Raw genomic sequence first — 18,073 nt, 5'->3', positions numbered from 1 at the left:
ACGTGCCTGTTTGAGTTGAATTCTGTTATGTTTCTTTTTATTGAACAGCTCACTACACTGCCCAGGGTTTTAAGCACTCTCCCTTTGGAACTACAGGGATGCACCCATGGGATTCTGGTGCTTTCAGTAAGGTGGCTATTGAACAAGATTTGGATTTTGTTTTCTGGGTTTTTTGTTTGGTTGGTTTTTGTTGTTTTTGTTTGGTTTGAAGTCACAGCTTTAGGCTTAGATGCTTTAATCTGTCTGCAGTTATAGTTTCTCTTTAATCTGAATGCACCTGGCCTAAACTTGCTTGAAAGTGTAACTGCATAGTCTGGTCTTACCTTGAATTAACACACCCTTTGCCTTCTCTACTCCCCACATGCACCTGCTGAAGACAAGACTACAAAAAGGCAAGGTTTAATCAAAGTCATGCTTGGGGTTAATAGTTTGCTCACAAGAGCCTTGTTTACACCGGGCTGTGCTCAGAGAGGAGGATACTTAATGACCAACCCCATCCATCTCTCCCCAGACACACTGCTGTTCCTTGGCAGGCTGTACAGGCAGGAGCACACAGGAGCTGGCGAGATGAAGGTTACTGCGCCTGAAGGTAACTGGCGATGCACCCGCTGAGAAGTTCTGCCAGTTGGCCACCAGGTGGAAGCAGGGCTGCACTCGGGGAATTGCAGGAATTGCGGCTCTCCGGGGCTGCACTCAGCTCCAAAACAAAGCCTAACAAAGCCCCTGCCCACCCCAGCAGAGTCGGGATAAAGGCACCTACCAGCCTCCCATGTGGAGTGAGCTGCATCAGCACACTGACAGCTCAGGCAGTGTTAGCACCTGCCTGCTCAGCCCTTACCATACACCAGGAACAATACTCAGAGCGTGGTTATCTCCCACCATCCCAGCTCTTCATCACCACCTTTTCATAATTCTCTAACCTGAGGGGTTGCAGCTTCAGGAACAGCAAGAAGCAGCACTGACTAAACTTTTTCTCTTAAATAAACAGAGGTAAGTTGTGTGAATAGCCCTGTTTCTGTAATTTTTTTTCAAATATTTTGCCCAGCCTATGTCACTTCCCTGCCTTTGCAGATCCCTATTATGCTTTTGTCACTGGGTAAAAGTCCTTATGTGCACCAACTGTCCAGCCACCAGAGCAAACAGAAGGAATAAGGGGTGGGCTACGCTCTAAACTCAGTGGTTAAGAATGCTAATTTAGATTTCTCTTTCCTATCTAGTTTCCAACAGTCAAATTTATAGAGAGAGCCTTGTTGCTGCTACCAAGTTTGGCTGAAAAATTCTGTACTTGACTAGTTAGATGGGAGAGTAGAAACAGGACAGAGAGCACCACATGTACTTCTTCCCCTTCTTGCCTTTCTTGATAAAGGCTGGACAGTTTTTGAACAGAAACAAGAATCTACTATAAATACTAATTAAAGGACATAGAACTGTCAAAAAACCAAAAAGCATGCCAGAGCTCCCAAAGTAATGCTACAACATTTAAGGGGAAAATAATCTAAAGCTTTTGAACCTTTATAAATTCTGAAGTGATAACTGACCTGTTGCACAGCTGAAATTACTCCTCTGTGTTTGTACAACATGGGGGCAGGGGGGTGAAAAAAGGATTTTCATCTTAGGAGCCAGAGAACCAAATGTTTTTCTGAATACAGGATTCAGCTACACCCTTTCTTCCTACTTTTGGCATACGTCACACACATTTTTCTTTTGCTATGTGCTAATAAACCCCTGCTCCTGCTAAAGAAGTAACATTCCACAAGGACAGCAGGAAGGTTTCATGCTGTACTTGGGCCTGTGAACTGCCACATTAAAACCAGACTGCAGTCTCCCTCGCTGCCTCACTAACATGCATAGCAGTACCTCAGTAAAATGAACAGTTACCCTTTTCTGTACCACCACGAGAACTGACCCTGTCCCTGTTGGTAACTGGAGATGGCAGGCTGAGTAAAACCAAGTCCAACACTGAACACTTAACTCCTGTGAGGACACTGTGATATACCAGGATAACCAGGAAGAGTCTTCTTCCTGGGCAAAAGGAAAACAATGTTTTAAAAAGTTATGTGTTTGTTACTGAAAAATTTTAAGCATGGAAGAAAAAAGGAATTTTATAAAACTAAGACTTCTACAGCAGCACCCCCATACACTCAGTATTATTCTACACTGAATAGTGTAGCTTTTCCTCATGCAAAATTAATACTTTTTTTTTCAAATAATACAGTTGGAAGTGATGGCTTTATGGTACTGTTCCCATTTTCACAATTCCTGGAAGAACTACACTGAACTTTAGTAGCCAGTTGAAAAGGAAGTTATCCTTCTTCCAAATTTACATTAACCAGCATAATACAGAGGAGAGAGTCACTGTTCTGAAGTTATTCTAGAGCATAAAAAACTCCCAACCACCCAACCAAAAAATACCACACACAACCCCTTCCCCCATTTTGCTATATAAAGATCAATGCACAGAGAAACTATTCTGAGAATTTTTTTCTGTATTTGAACTGGTATAAAGGCCTTTAGTCTTTCTGCTAATTTTAAAGCAGTTCAGTATGAGGAAGCTGTGTGAAGACTGCTTTTTTTTCCACAACATCAAAATGATTTGTATTTCCTCCAAGAGTAGTCTCAACTGAAACTAAATGAAGAAACACACAAGTATCCAGAGCAGAGATAGGTCTGAACATTGGCATAAACCAGGTATGAGGGACAACTTGCTTTAAAAGTACATTACAAAAATAGCATGCTCACATTCTGACCAGGGTTTAATATTAACATACCTGGATACTCTGGAAGGAAGTGCCAATCTAGTATTTTTGCTATGTAAACCCCTTCCTAGAAAATCAAGATTTACTGAGTTGCTTACTGAATTCTTTTCATGGAAGAAGCATGAACTACATGAATTACACAGGTAATGGGGTGGCTTGGTATTTATAATTTATTTGTATACAATCATCATGTACCCTGCCTTTGGGTACAGTAAGTTGAGTGCTGCATGTTCCCTCAGACACAACAGTCCTACAGTATGATGGGGCTATTTGAAGCGATGAAAATGTGAATGAAGGAAGGAAAAAAAATATAACGGCCTGTCAAATAGATTTTGGAAAAAATGTATCAGTCACAGCAGTTAACTGCAAGAAAAACCTAGGAGAAGGTGGTGGAAGTCTAATTTGTCTCTAGCAGATGGATGGCTCTTCTACTGCATGGGCACCTTCAACAACAGCTTTCACACACTTGGCCATTGTCTGCGATGCTCTACTGATAGAATCTGTAAAAAAAATAAATATCCAAATATGTCAGTGCACAGACACAAGACAAAATAAATTTATTACAAGACTGGATACAAAGAGGATAAATAAAATCACTTAGTTGAAAATACAGTCTGTGCTTTATGTAAATTCCAAATAATTTTACTAAAAAATTTTGTTTCTCCAAAAGACTCAAATCCTATGTATCTTAGTGGAAAGCTTTAAACGAATCATAAGAACCTTACTGTAAAGCTAAGTAAAATGTTCTGATTTCAGAATGGAAAGATCATACTATACATACCTGTCATATAAAAGTCTTTTATTGTGAGCTGAGGTGGAACAAGAGGATCAGCAAGAAGCTGTTGCTTTGCTAACTGTGGTAAGAAAGGAAAAGAAAGTCACCTCTATGATAGGAGCTTGTTACCAAAGCATTTATTTAGTGAATTCTGCATTAAGTGCATTCAGTGTAGGTCAAAAAATGCTCCTTGTATCACATATGAAGATTTTTCAAAAAGCATTATGCTATATAACAGCACTAAATCATGCCAAGGCGCTTCAGTTTTGCTTACCTTTGCCAACTCATTTGCCTGGATGAAGTAGTTTGCTTCTTCCACGTCATCATATCGAACCAGATTGGGTGATACTTCTTCTAAACGCTTCCGTATCTCATCGAGGTTCTCGTAAGGCAAGGTCAGACCAGCCAACTGAGAGATTCACAGAAAGAAATGCCATCAACTCTAGGGATTTAACTCACAGTGGTTTAGATTACCAATCCATTAACATCTCTAAAGTAAAATAAGGAAAAGTCTACACTCCTGAAAACACAGGCAGTTAGAATGCACAAACTGAAGCGAAGTCAGTGTTCTGTTGGGCCTCTGATGCCTACATAGCCAACACTTCCCCCTGTTAAAAACCAGGCTGTCCTGTTTGCTATACAAAGGATAAAAACAAAAGGAAGCACTTGTCTCCTTCCATACTTGCATTTTCCTTAGCTTACCACCAAATGAGATAAAAGTTAATGCAATTATCAATGCATCTTGTTCCCTCTAAGTAGTGAGCGTATATTTGACCTCATCTAATGATACCAGATCCTGGTCTATGCTGTTTTCTTTCTAAAAAGCAAGAAACTGCATGCTCCCACCAGCTTCCTCTAAAGCACTTCACAAATACCTTTAAAATTTGAAAACCTTCACCCATTACGCATTCCAACAGTATACAGCAACTGCAACATTAGAACTATCTTCAAAAGGGAAACGGTATGATTAAACTCACAGAATTAACCTAGGATTCAATACAGAACATTACTTCTTAAAACTATGTGTTTTCCTGAAAATCTACCTTTTTTTCACATTGGAAAATGTTTACAAAAAGGAACTTAACCTCTCAGTATACTTTTATTAGAAGCAACTTATAACAGCAACAGTACCTCAGAGACAGCTCTAATAATTTTCCAGTCTTCCCTTGCCATCCCAGGAGGTGTTACTGCTACTCTTGTCTGCTGGGCCCGACCTTCAGTATTCACATATGTGGCTGCTTTCTCTGTATATGCTGCTCCTGGGAGAATAATATCAGCCATGGGAGCTCCCACATCCCCGTGATGCCCTAAATACACAGAAAGAGGAAACAGTACACAACCATGAGACAGAAGTAAGTCAAAATAAAAAGAAATGCTTTACTAAGACAGAATTTCTGTGTTCCCAGAAAAAAAAGGATTTTCTAAGTTTTGCTTAGCCAGTAATCTGAAGCCCAGGAGGCTGGCTGTTCTGAGGTCTTACTTGGCTAATACTCTAGGGAGAATGAATGGAACGAGCAGGAGTAAATGGTACTTCAGTCTCTATAGTCACTCAGATTTGGGAGGTTCTTGGAGCAAGGATTCTTAGATTAACGTAAGATCATGTTTTGGTATGACAGAACAGCTGGAAACTAATGCTGTTTTGTCTGCCAGGTCTGAAGCTATATTTCAGAAGCCCTATACTGGTTTATATTCCCTCATTACTCATCAATAGTTTCCCATCTGTCCCTAAGAAATAGGTAACCAGTATCTCAGTTATGTTAGAAGTTCCCGTTCCTGACAGAAAACAAAAATTCCTCAAAGGGATTAATGCCACCGTTTATGCTTTTTCTCCAACTATTAAGATAGCAACATTTCTTAATTTACATCTACTAATTACCTTGATAGATGATAAAACAGTACTCTGGCAAGTCTTGACGTGTTATAGCACCGGCATCTGCTCCCAAGAGATACAATACTTTGGGAGCACTTTTCCTAATTGCCTCCACTCCTGGTTTGAAACCCAGGTCCAAAGCAGCGACTTGGCTTGCAACCCTGTAGGAACAAATACATCATGACTTTAAGTAATTTCAGAATTCTCCCTCTCCCATCAGAACAGACCTAACTTATTTTTCTGACTGAATATTTTGAAACTATACAAGAGGTTCCTAATAGTAACAAGACAAACATGAAGCTCAAAAGCAGCTGAAATTTTTGACAGAGTATCGAGTTAGTTTTGCATTTTGACAAGCTGACACCATTTAAAGTTTTCACAAGGAATCTCACCTATTTAAGATGGGATAGCAAAAATAAAGTCAGATATTGAAAGTCAGGACCTAGTGGCAGGCAGCAGGCAGCTCACTGGTGAAGCTTGATGCTCCAGATGACATTTCAGCTATGAATGGAACTCATCAGGCCTTTAATTTAGGGCACTCATATGGAACATGAAAGACTGGGGCCATCAGCTACTCAAAAACATCAAAGACTTAAGGCCACAATTTCATCACTATTCATTTATTCACACATAAAAATACTTTTAAAAGAATGAATTAATAATTCCATTTTCTTGCAGTCTTCCTTTTCCAAAGCAACAGTTTTGCATAATCCTCCATAATCAGGTGCCAGTCTTATTTAAAAGAAAAAAGATCCTCTCTAGAGTACAGACCTTCCAATGTAACTCATTTTGTCTGACACAGTCAGACATAGAGGTTTCAGTAAGTTAAGTTGCTTTTTACACTTAAGGTTGAACGGATGGTGCACCAGAAGTATGGAAGTCAACATGAAAGACTGCCAAACCACACTTGTATCATGAGTGTTCTTTAACTCATCATTATTTTGGTACTAAATATTTCAGTTTCAGCAGCAGAATGTTATATTCGAGTTTCCTTCAGAGGCCCAAGCCCTGCTCTAACTATACTATTTTAACATCAGTGAGGCTGCTTTTGGCAGAAGAAATTTTTGAGTCTCCAGAATTGAGAGCCATTACATTTGGTGAAATAATTTTTCCTTTACAGAGATGGTCAATTTCACAGAATTTTAGAAAGAGAAGTTGTCTATTAAAAGGAGTAATATCCTGACCAACTGAATAGCTAAGATAAAAAGCTCTCAAATGGAAATCTTTGAAGCATTTCTGTTAACTATTCAGTTGAGAAGCAGCACAGTAAAAGGAGTATTAGAAAAACCCAAACAAAGAAACCATATTATTTAAATACTCTTAAAGAAACCATATTATTTAAATACTCTTGCCATTTTGTTTTTCTTCCTCTAGATAAAATGCAGTCATTTAGCAAGCGACACTGGTCTGCTGTGCATCCTACTGTGGTACTGAAACTACCTCGTCAGTACACAACTGTACACTCAATAACCACACATTTATTAAGCCCTCTTATATTCCATGTCTAAATCTAGAAATTGAAATTCTATTAATTTATGATATTCAAATGTAGAATTTAAACATGTCAAAGAATTTAAACATGGGTCAAGGAACCCATTTTTATTAAGAAGTTTTTGCTACCTTGTATTTCTAGTTTTTACATTCCCTTCAGGTTTTAACCCACGAGGCTGCTTATGTGTACACGAAGCAATCTGTACACATACATTGTGGTAACCTGTGTAGCCCAATGTGCAAGCAAGCTCTCCCAAAAAGTTTTTAAGCAAACCTGTGTAGGATGTTCATGACCTTCCAATCAGCACCAGCACCACTCGTGGCCCTGCTGTTCTGTGCAATGGTGGAAACAGCAGCGAGGATGGCAGCTCCGTCACTGCGCTGCAGGGCTGTGCTGCCCACCACCACCATTGGCTTTTTGGCATTGTCGAGGACCTGTGCAAGCCAACAACCAGAAATTCATTCCACAGCTACAAAGACAATTCTTGGGACAGATAATGTAATAAATTCCTGATTTCTCCATAAGTCTTCCATGTAAATCTATGGTTCCAAAATGGCCATTGTTTCACTTAGAGATAAAACCAAGAGAAACTGCTGTCAGCAGGAAACTACCTTGTCAGTACACAACTGTACACTCAATAACCACACATTTAAGTGGAAACAGCAGCACCTGAACAGCCTGTTTTATGTCAAGAAATATCCCAGGAGTTTCCTGCACTGCAAAGTTTTACACACCTGAATATATTACACAGTTTATACATACTTGGTGCACACTAATCATTACTTCATCTCTGCATTTGATTAAAAGCAAATAACCCCATCTACAAGATGGTACTTTTCTTCAAATCTGTCTCTGGGGAATTCAGATTATTACTCAATACCCGTGGAATTTAACAGTCACACTCTTAAGTTCTGTGTACCTTGGAGAAGGCATGCTTGCCAGAAGCAATCTCCAGAAGTATCTGTGGGGACTCTCCCAGATGTTCATATCTGTAGGTCAGATCCACAGGAGAGCCGACAAGGGCCACTTGCAAGTCATTGTGAAGCCAGCTGAAAATACAACACACATTTTATAAAAATTAAAGAAATACAGAGTTTTACTCAACCAAAGCCACTAATTAGAACTTCAGCAGTGACATAAAATAGGACTGCAAAGGAATTTAAATGGCATTCATTGTTTTGGTAAGATGCAGTTTAGCTTTATTCTGGCAGTTAAGCAAGCCTCTAGGTTTTTTAGAAAGATTATTTCTCTAGATATATTCCAGAAACAGTACAGCAACACACCTTACATGATAAGTTCATAACTCAATTCGCTCCTCCCCCCAAGCTTCTGCCAATTCAGTTTTAGAAATCCACTTATTTCTTGGATAAATGCAGAAGAATTTAGCTGGTTAGAATTTTTTTCTTTTTTGCAGCTTCTCATGGCACAGACTTATAAAAGTAAATGAAAATACACATTCAAAAGTCTCACTGCATTTTCTCCTTTCAAAATTTCAATGCCATTACTGTTTAAAATCATGTACTTTCAAAGATCCCAGCATTAAGAAGGACAGAGCTTTTACAGACCTCATTTGCCTTGTACTGATATATCTTATTAAAATTGAATTAGCTATGTTCAAAAGTTTGGTAAAGCCACACTACTTGGCAAAGAAAATGTTAAACTGGAATGATGGCTTCTAAACTCAGCACATCTGATTTGTTACAGTGCAAAAAGCAATAAACTGATGCTGAAAATAAATCTTTAAGGAATATGCTTTAACAGACTTCTATAAAACAGAAAATCTGAGGTATCTCTGTAATGTAACAAATGAATAAATGTCTGAGTAGGTGAACTTAATGTAAAATGTCAAAGTGAGAATGAACTAGCTCTACACTACAGGGTACTACCCTTTTTCCACACATAAATCACCATTCCCTTTACTAAAAGGTGAACTAAATCCAATGATCCCATCTGAATGAATGCTCTCAAGTTACTGCCTGCAGCTCCAGCCGAGCACCGTATCAAATCCAGATGGATTCACGTGCTTATTCACCACCAAGGAACACGAACCTCTTTCGAATTCTAGCATTAAAGAGCGGTGCCTCAAAGCGTGGATTGGTGCCAACCAGAAGGAGGACATCTGCCTCCTCCACCCCAGCAATCTTGGTATTCAGCAGGTAGTTGGAGCGTAAATCTGTGCTATAACAAAAAGATGTAAGAAAGAGAATAAGGATTCAGTAGAGGGAAGGAAAGAAGCAATAGTAAAGATTGTAAATGCTCAAAATGCTTTTTCATCTCAGGAAAAGACAAAGAAGAGATTTCTCAATCCAAATTACTAATCATAAATGTACTAAAGTTTTCACACCACAAATAGAAACAGACTAACTTATCCAGCTCACAACAGAGTGTAACTGGCTTTCAGTGACTGACTCAAACTGCAGCAGCCATACATTCAGTACCACATGGGGTAAGTGTGCAACCCCTGCTGGAGTAGAGACTACAAATCAACTCACAATCCATAAATACTCTCTGTATGTGAGGACTGTAAATTCAAATAAATCCTGCTAATGCATTACCAATTGTTATTCCTGCTATTTCAGAATATTGCCATGAGATGATCTGCAGACTGGATCTTAACATACTAATTATAGACAGACATTGCCTCTTACCCAGCTCCAGCAGTAGGAAAGATCTCTTCAGTGCAGAGTGTATCACAATTCAGTCTATTCAGTAGGTCTTTCAGAGCTATTAGTGCTTCTGCATCCACCAGCCCTCCTACAACTGCTGCTATATCCTTACCTTCCACTGACTGGAGCTGCAGAGAAAGGAAGCATAAACATAAACAAAAGAAACCGCTGAAACAAATTCTTATTTAGCCCAGGTAAATATTTGTTATATTAGGGCATGCCAAAGCCAAGAGTGCTACTGCTCGCCTGGAGTAGCACAAACTGATCAGTGATGTCTGATTCCTGCCAGGCAGCAGCTCCAGCTCCTTCAGAACTCATGATAAGCAAAGAAGAGGTCTCTGTATTCTATGCAGGTCTCTCCCACTTGAGTTATCACTCAGATGTAGCTAATTCTCATTTGGTGTGGTGAGAGAGGAAGGTTGGTGTATGTTTTTATTTTAACGAAGCCACAGTGCAGACAGAATACAAACTTCCATAACACAAGCTCTGGTAGTAAACTTAAAAGTATTATCTGAGAAGAAATAACTTTTGTAACGAACCCTGCTGAAGTACAATGGACAAAAACATCCTTGAGGAAAGTTCAATTACAGTTATTCAATTCTATTTCACCCACATAAAATTTTTAATCAAAATCCAGAGCAGTCATGCAGCACTTCATTTGAGCTGCAGAATCAATCACCACACAGAAAAAGCACTGAGGAAAGCACAATTCAGATATAAGTAATATAGACTCAATGTCTTTGATGGCAAAAGTGGTGACATCACAGTTTAAATAAATTTAAAGATGTCTTCAGATAGGTCAGAGTATTTGGGGAAATTGCTTCCTCCTAAATTTCTGGAGAAAGAGTTTACTTTCCTATTTAAATAAAAGTAATTTCTCTCCCAATGCTCCAAATGAAATCATGATAAGAAAAAGTTCTTTAAAAGGTCCAATCCATGAAAGAGGAAATATTAGTCAAAATAAGACATTTAAGGGGAAACACAATGGTTCCCCTCTAACATTAAAGAAAAAATCCTTTTAAATAGAATTAATTTGATATTAATATTTGCACTACATCCAGTTTTAGAAATTAATTTTAGACTACTTATATTGAAAACTGCTCTTACCACGCCAGCAACACGAGGTAATACATCCTCCCATGAGGCATAAACAAATACTCCTTTCTCATTTTTGACCATTGGCTGAGTAAGTCTCTGACGCTTCAGACCATCATAAGCAAACCTAAGTGAACACCAAAAATATCATTAAAGAGCAAAGACAATGATAATTGTGTATAATTCTGTGAGTGAGTTTTCTAATTGCAGGCTTTTAGAAAAGAGAAAACCAAGAAATATTTCCCCTGAAAGTGTAACTTTTCCTTCTCAAAAACTTGGAAAATGATCAGTAATAGAAATAGAAGTTACCGTGAAAAAATGTTACAAAAATCAGAACATTAGAAAACTTGGCAACTTCAATTATAGAATTAAAAAACATATTTTACAATTATTCTTCTTCACTGTAGCTTTACAATATTACCAGCTGAATACCAAAGTCAGTGCTACTGTGCACATTTCTGGTTCTCCACACTGTGCCTTTATTGCATGCACATGGGCACACGTGGGCACAAGCACATCCACACACCTGGTTTTGTCAGATATCCATTCCTCATTGATATCTTCATGCAGCCTTGGCAAAATCCTCATCACTTCTCCAGTTCTCGTGCTCACTACAATGTTGCTTCCAACTGCATCAAGAACATCAATTGACTCTACCTTCCTGTTTAGAAGAACAAATAAACCACTTTCAGTCTTTCATATATAAGCAGCCAGTGTCTTATTTTTGGCCTGAATATAGACAATTTTCTTCCTAGTAACTGGTATAGAGATGTATTTTGGATTTAGGGTGAGAGTAGTGTGATAACACAGGGATGTTCTAGTTGTTGCTAAGCAACATTTACACCACATCAAGGACTTTTCAGCTTCTCCCACCAGTAAGGAGGCTGCGGGGCACAAGAAGCTGTGGGGACACAGGCAGGACAGCTGACCCCAACAGGCCAAAGGAATGTTCTGCACCACACAGCAACAAGCTCAGCATGTGAATGAGGGGGAAAGCTGGCTGGAGGCTGCTGCTGGGCAATTGCAGTGTGCCTCACTTGCTTTGAACATTCTAATTCTTTTATCATTATTGTAATTTTCTTCTTCTGTCCTATTAAACGGTCTTATTTCAGCCCACAAATTTTACATTTCTCCCCCCCCATTTTCACCTTCTTATGCCACATGGGGGGCTGAAATGAACAACTGGCAAGGTGGTATTTAGCTGCCTGCTGAGTTAAATCACAACAGTCTTTTAAAGCATCCAGTGTGGGGCACAAAGAGTTGAGGGAACAACAGATCTGACCAGAGAGTGTGAAAACAAATTTGTTATAAGTGCCCATTGTACTAGTTTAATAGGTGCTGCTCTCGGGAGTTGCTGCACACGTTCTCAGAGCTGTGTTATGTAACACCTTGCAATGTGTTCCTTGTTTGCTGTTTATCATCTCTTGAAGGTGGGTTAAGGATGTCATTCTGTCACGGAGTGCCACTCGTCTCTGATAGGACGAAATCGCTGCTGGAGAGACCGAGCCGGTTCTCGCACTCAGCACCGCTGCCGCTCCGTGCTTCGGGCGCCGTCCAGCGGACACGGTTGGTAACTACACCCTCCGCCTTCCCGGAGAGCCATCTGTGGGGAGACACCTTCCTGCGCCTTCCCCTGCTCCTCCAGACTACTTACAACAGCTCTGGGGATTTTGAATTTCTCTGGGATGGTCAAACCAGCATGTTCCTATGCTCGAGGCCAGGCTGGATAAAGTCTTGACCAACCTGATCCAGTGAGAGGTGTCCCTGCCCATGGCAGGAGTGGTTGTGATTAGATGACCTTCAAGGTCCACTCCAATCCTTAATGTTCTGTGATTCTGTCTCCTGAATGTGTTTCAGGTCTTGTTTAGGGTTAAACAACTACTTAAGAAAATCACACAGAGATCTGCTCTGAGGCTGAAAAGCTTAGTTGCACAAGATATTTTAAATAATATCCTCAACAATTAGTGAGTAAATGAATGCGTATTTTCCTTTATATGCATCTCTTACTAAGCAATCAGCACAACCTACAAGTCCAAAACATTTTAGGGTAAAATTAAGGGAAGAACAAACTATAATGCAAACTATAATGTTCTTCCTTTTCTTAAATAAGCTGTAAGTAACAAAATTTGTGTTAGATTCAGTCTATGGAAAAGTCTACAACAAAAATGCAGAAAATAAAAAACAGAGAAAACCCTTGGTATCACAGATGGACATATTCTAAGATAAAGCGTACAACAAACAGAGAAAGCTGTGTCTTCAGCAGGAGTTAAGACACCTACCTTGTCTCCCATGGGCGTGCAGTAAAGGCATATGGCTTGGAGGTAAGAGCACCAACTGGGCAGATGTCAATAATATTTCCTGATAACTCAGACATAAACATTTTCTCAACGTAAGTACCAACTTGCATATCATTTCCTCTTCCGGTTGTTCCCAAGTCATCTACCCCTGCAACCTCACTAGCAAACCTGGTGGGTGCACAAAGAAGGAGCAACACAACATTTTTCAGCCCTCATCTCATTTCCTTAAGATAAAACATTAGTTCATACACCTGAAAGAAGAAAACAATTGTTTAGGTGCATTGTCAGCACCATCACATACAGGACTATCTGAAGAATTTCATTCAGAAAGGGCTACAAAAACTAGGGGGAGGTATATCAAAAACACAGCAGTTCAATACTCACTGTATTACACTAACTGAGTCCAAGATTAGTCCTAAGTAACAAGTTCTTTCTAAAACTAGTTGGGTACATAGTACTGTTTCCCATCTGGCTCAAGTTGGCCAGTACGGCATCTCAGGGCTACAGAACAATATAAATATAGCTACCAGAGGCTATCAAAAATAAATAAATCTTACAACTGTGGCTGAGGAAGTCACATATCCATTCTGGCACCAACACCATGGGACCAGTTCTGCCTTGCAGAACACTGATTTCACTTTCATGCACTGGCCATCTTTCTCTATTTCCTGTCTGGTAGCTCCAGGAAACCAGCTATCAGTCACTAACAGAAATAAAATTTTTAAGTACAATCAGAAAATAAATTTTAAAAAAAACTGACTACCCCTCATGGGGTTTATTTTTCACTAGTAAGAAACTGACACAAGTATGCCTGCTTAGTACTCTCCTGAGTGAAAGTGAAGGACTTTACCTGATGCATCGAGTGCACTGTATACACCGAGTCATGATGGTTTTCACTAAGGGGCCAATGTTCTTGTCCTCCACAGCACGTTTGCTCTCTCTAAATCTGCTCCTATCACTGCCAAACATCATTGACTGGTCCTACAACAGACAATAGAACACACACATATCCAGGCTGCTGGAAAGCACAACCTCACCCAAGACAAGAGCATTACACAGAAGTCTACATAATTTAATTGGATGTTGTACCTGTAGATCACATTCTCCACCCTGATCACAGATAGGACAGTCCAGTGGGTGATTTGCCAGCAGAAACTCCATTACACCCTCTCTGTTAGGTTCAGAGAATGAAGTTAATGTCAACATCATTCTCATTGTCAACAACCAATCAGTTAAAGGAGGCTAAAAGAAAGGTACCTTGCTTTCCTGGACTTCTCAGAGTTTGTCAGTATATTCCAGCCCTTCATAACTGGCATGGCACAAGCAGCAACTGGCTGCAATCACCATAAAAAGCAAGCATGAACACAATGTATTTCTTCTCAGCATGGGCACAAACCCCCACCTCCTCCCCCACAATTCTAACACAGGTATCTGTTAAATAGAAATAAAGAGGTCTGCAAGGACAAAAAAAAAAGAGTCTAACAGATAAAGTCACTAGAAGCCATATTTGTTAATAATCTGCTATATAAAAAGGTAAAATGAGTTATGATTTATTCAAAATATAAAATTCTACAATTTCCAGTCCCAATTTGAGCAGTTACAGCATTAAGAATGTCAGCTGCAATAGATACAATGCAAACGAAAGAGCTTCAGCAGACATCTAAAAAACCTCTAGAACTGAAATTCAGAGTATGAATCATTTACAAGACATTTATTTGCACAAAGCTTGTATAAAGTCTCGGAATAAAATTCTTCTCAAGATTACTGCAAGAATAACAAAAACTCCCACTCTGTAAACAGATCCCTCTTACTTTTCAATCACATCATGACTTCCACCTTTAGCGAAAACCCAACATATCCAGGGACACAAAGCTCAAACTATGGAATTGAAGTTGGGGTGAGTTAAAAAATTTTATGTGTGAGTATAAATGTGTAATCCAAGACTGAACTCCAAAAGAATGTGCATAGATTTCTTAGTACTGCTGAAGACAGTGCTCACTCCTGAAATCAACTATTTCACAACAGATATCAATGCATTAAATATAAACTACTAACTGCAATCTTTCCTTAGAATGAACCTGCATGTACTAATCCTACAACTAAATTCATGCAGCATCTGAAGTTTATTATTTATGTAGCTCCAGATGAAAACGTGCTGAAGCTTGAACTACAAAGCATAAAATGCATCTAACAGCAAACACACAGCTATCAAATGCTCATGTCCAAGATAATGAAAACAATTACTTACAAGATTTAAACTAGGCCCAAGCACAGCAAAAAATTCCTACTGAATTCTGTATTGCATATTCCATTGCAATTCCTATGAAACACAAACAATACCTTTGGAGCTTTCTCTATTTCCACAAGACACATCCTACAGTTTCCAGCGACAGACAGACGATCATGGTAACAAAAACGAGGTATCTGAACTCCAGCCTTTTCACAGGCCTATCAAAAAATAAGAAACAAAGGAAAATTAAATCTTAGTCAGACTTTTCAGTTCCACCTCAGAAAACACTATACAGCTTCTCAAAGAGTACCACTGTCAGTGCTCAAGAACAGAGTGCACTTTGACCTTTCATCTTAAGAAGTGACCATAAATAAAAAATTGTGACAAGGCAAAAAAAGTCAGGATATCAATTACAAATATAATTTTTCTAACCTTTAGAAAGGTTAGAAAAACTAACTGACCTCTGTTTCATTCTTTCCTCCAATAATAGAGAGAATTCTCTGCAAGAGGGCACTAGCAATACAAATTACTTTTTTAAGAACACATACGCTCTTTACAGAAAAGTGCATCAAAATAAAAATTGAAAAACCTAAGAAGAGCACCATAAGCATAATGATTTCTAATAATGCAACAAAACAGATCCTCTGTATAAAGGTACTCCAGCACAGTCAATCTTCAATAGACCCCAAACTCAAAGACAACATGATATAAGAAGAGACAGAGGGGCAGAGCCAACAGATTTCCAGAGACCAGATGAAAACAGCCTTTCCTGCATAAAACCCCCACAGCTAATGGGATCTGGGCTACAGCATTATAGCTATGCCTGCCAGAAGAAATACCACTGTACTGTGTATTTTAATGTTCTAACCCATTATACCATATCTTCATTTAATGGCTTCTTAAAAAAAGCTTTACTTGAAATTTTAACCTGAAAAGTAACAACGTACTGAGGTATAGGCTGGGAGATCCAGATTCCCTTTCTTCCCACACCAAGAATAATAAAAGCAGCTAAGGACGAGCATTCTGAATCACAACAACTAATAACTAAAAGTAGACAATCCCTCATTTACCCAAGACACACTGTAATAAGATACAAAATGTACAGGTTCTGAAGGACTACAAGGTCACATAGTGTTTAGAGACAGAAGTTCAACCAGAATTTATTGAAGTCTGTTATTGCATTAAATAAAGTTTTGCAGCTGGGATTGATGCTGCATGCATCTTCTTTCAAGCAACCATGGCATATTTTTCTTTTTCAAACACTGAATTCCTCCAAGGATTTCTGTCACTTGAAATTGCATCACAGTCAATCAAAATACCCCTAAAGAATTGCAAGAAACAATGTAAAGACAAGTGGCTTTTTGCTGTATGGAACAGAAAATGCTGCCAAGAAGCGAGATGGGAAGTTGCAGAACATTGAGAATGCCACTCCCCACACCTGCAGGACAGTGGTTCCAGGGTTCACCAATACAGGATGGCCATCCACAAACACCTCTATTTGGTTGCTGGCTGCTGTTGCAGTTGTACGCCCTGAAGGACACGGAAAAAGAAAACAAAAACAACTTTCACTTACTGCTAGATGGAAACCATCAGACCCCCACTCCTGATTTTCTCTATATAGAGTGCTGATAAAATCCCAATTCTACCAAGAGTGCAACACAGCAGCCCTTAGCCTGCAAAGTACGTTCGCATATGTGCCCTTCAATAACCAAATGCACATAAATTTATCACCAGAGACCCAGATATAAATTACAGACACTTACCACATACTCTGGAGGACTGGGTGACCCCAGCTAAGGTCCTGGGGACAGCAAGCAGTCGGAACATGATGCTTTGGTAAGAGAGAAAACAGCACTGTTGTTATCAGTTCAGATGTTTGCTGGCGAGTTTTAAACCGGCAGAGTAAAAACTTCTACCCCAGTTGCAAAGGAGCACGTATGCACACCTATATGTACAGTTATGGGACGGTGAGTTACCTCCTCCAAACGCAAGATACGATTCTCTACCAATCTATACATCACACATAGGGTGTCACTGAGCGGCCTCTCCGCTCCGCCGGCCCGGCCCCGCTCCCTCACGGGCCGGACGGCGCAGCTCGGCGGCGGCGGGCCCAGTGCCGCCGTCCCCGGAGCCGAGGGCACGGCGGGCGACCGCGCTACCCGGCGCGGGGGTCACCTTGGAGGCGCCGCCGCCCGCCGGGCAGCCCCCAGCCCGCCGCCCGGCCCGTCAAGGACACCGGGAGCGGCGGCGGCGGAGGCGCCCGGGGCAGCGGCACCCGCGCGCACCGAGCCGCTCGCGGCGGCACCGCCGTTACCTGGCGCGGGACGGGCGGCGGCGCCGCGGGACGGCTGCGCTCCGCCAAGGCCTCTGCGGCGGCGGCCTCGGGCCTTTCCGCCACTGACCTCAGCCTCCTTCGGCTATCTCCGGAGCCTTCTTCGGCAATCTCCGTAAAGGTCAGTCCGCGCTCGGCAACCTCCGGAGCGAACTGCTTCGGGTATTTCCGGCAAGCTATAGGCGAACGATGACGCGCGTAATTTCCGCCGCTAGCCCAAAGCCTTTTCGGCCACCGTCACACGCACTGCCCTCCCTCGGCAGTTTCCGTCCCTTTCCGCCTCTTTCTTCGCTCAACTCCGGCAACTTCCGCTTGGCCAGCAGGGCGGGGTGTGGCGACAGTACAATGTTACAAAGCCCGTATAATGCCGCAAACCTTCCTTGGGTTTATAGTCAGCCTCACTTTTATTACTTCGACCCTTTCCCGCACCCCTGGTGTTTCGTCCGCTCCCCGCCTTGCGCTGTAGCAGTCGATCCGTGAGGAGCTACCTCGCGGCTCGCTCTCGCGGAGGAATACATCGGCGTGCAGTGCCGCGCAGGAATACCGGTCCTATATAAGGC

At 40.7% G+C, this 18,073-nt stretch overlaps 1 protein-coding gene across 2 annotated transcripts; it reads right to left on the bottom strand.

The window, feature by feature from the left end:
- Positions 1-2,903: 2,903 nt before the first annotated feature.
- Positions 2,904-17,921, bottom strand: NDUFS1 (NADH:ubiquinone oxidoreductase core subunit S1). Of its 2 annotated transcripts, none has more exons than XM_054636216.2 (19): positions 17,496-17,921; positions 16,945-17,012; positions 16,620-16,711; positions 15,292-15,399; positions 14,209-14,285; positions 14,041-14,122; positions 13,802-13,932; positions 12,934-13,119; positions 11,181-11,315; positions 10,667-10,781; positions 9,542-9,687; positions 8,943-9,071; positions 7,813-7,942; positions 7,167-7,327; positions 5,408-5,562; positions 4,663-4,838; positions 3,806-3,940; positions 3,538-3,610; positions 2,904-3,256 (listed from the first exon to the last, which is right to left on the bottom strand). In XM_054636216.2, exons 2-19 carry the CDS (start codon positions 17,006-17,008, stop codon positions 3,165-3,167), a joined length of 2,187 nt encoding a protein of 728 aa, XP_054492191.1. In that variant the 5' UTR covers positions 17,009-17,012; positions 17,496-17,921; the 3' UTR covers positions 2,904-3,164. The 2 variants fall into 2 exon arrangements, with proteins under 2 accessions (XP_054492191.1, XP_054492192.1); XM_054636217.2 differs by having other exon boundaries at positions 17,584-17,921.
- Between the last annotated feature and the right edge of the window lie 152 nt (positions 17,922-18,073).

This window comes from Agelaius phoeniceus, chromosome 7, assembly GCF_051311805.1.
Source record: "Agelaius phoeniceus isolate bAgePho1 chromosome 7, bAgePho1.hap1, whole genome shotgun sequence".
Taxonomy (NCBI): domain Eukaryota; kingdom Metazoa; phylum Chordata; class Aves; order Passeriformes; family Icteridae; genus Agelaius; species Agelaius phoeniceus.
Note: the sequence above shows the minus strand (reverse complement) of the source record. Positions and strands in the feature narration are given on the sequence as shown.

What these genes read in the sequence shown, in the direction of transcription:
- NDUFS1 (XM_054636216.2), bottom strand. Translation starts at nt 17,008, where the DNA reads ATGTTCCGACTGCTTGCTGTCCCCAGGACCTTAGCTGGGGTCACCCAG. An exon ending in GTGGAGAATGTGATCTACAG is followed by an intron (nt 13,933 to 14,040) that starts GTACAACATCCA and finishes TGTCTGTTGTAG; the next exon opens with GACCAGTCAATGATGTTTGG. An exon ending in CAGTGCACTCGATGCATCAG is followed by an intron (nt 13,120 to 13,801) that starts GTAAAGTCCTTC and finishes TGCACCCACCAG; the next exon opens with GTTTGCTAGTGAGGTTGCAG.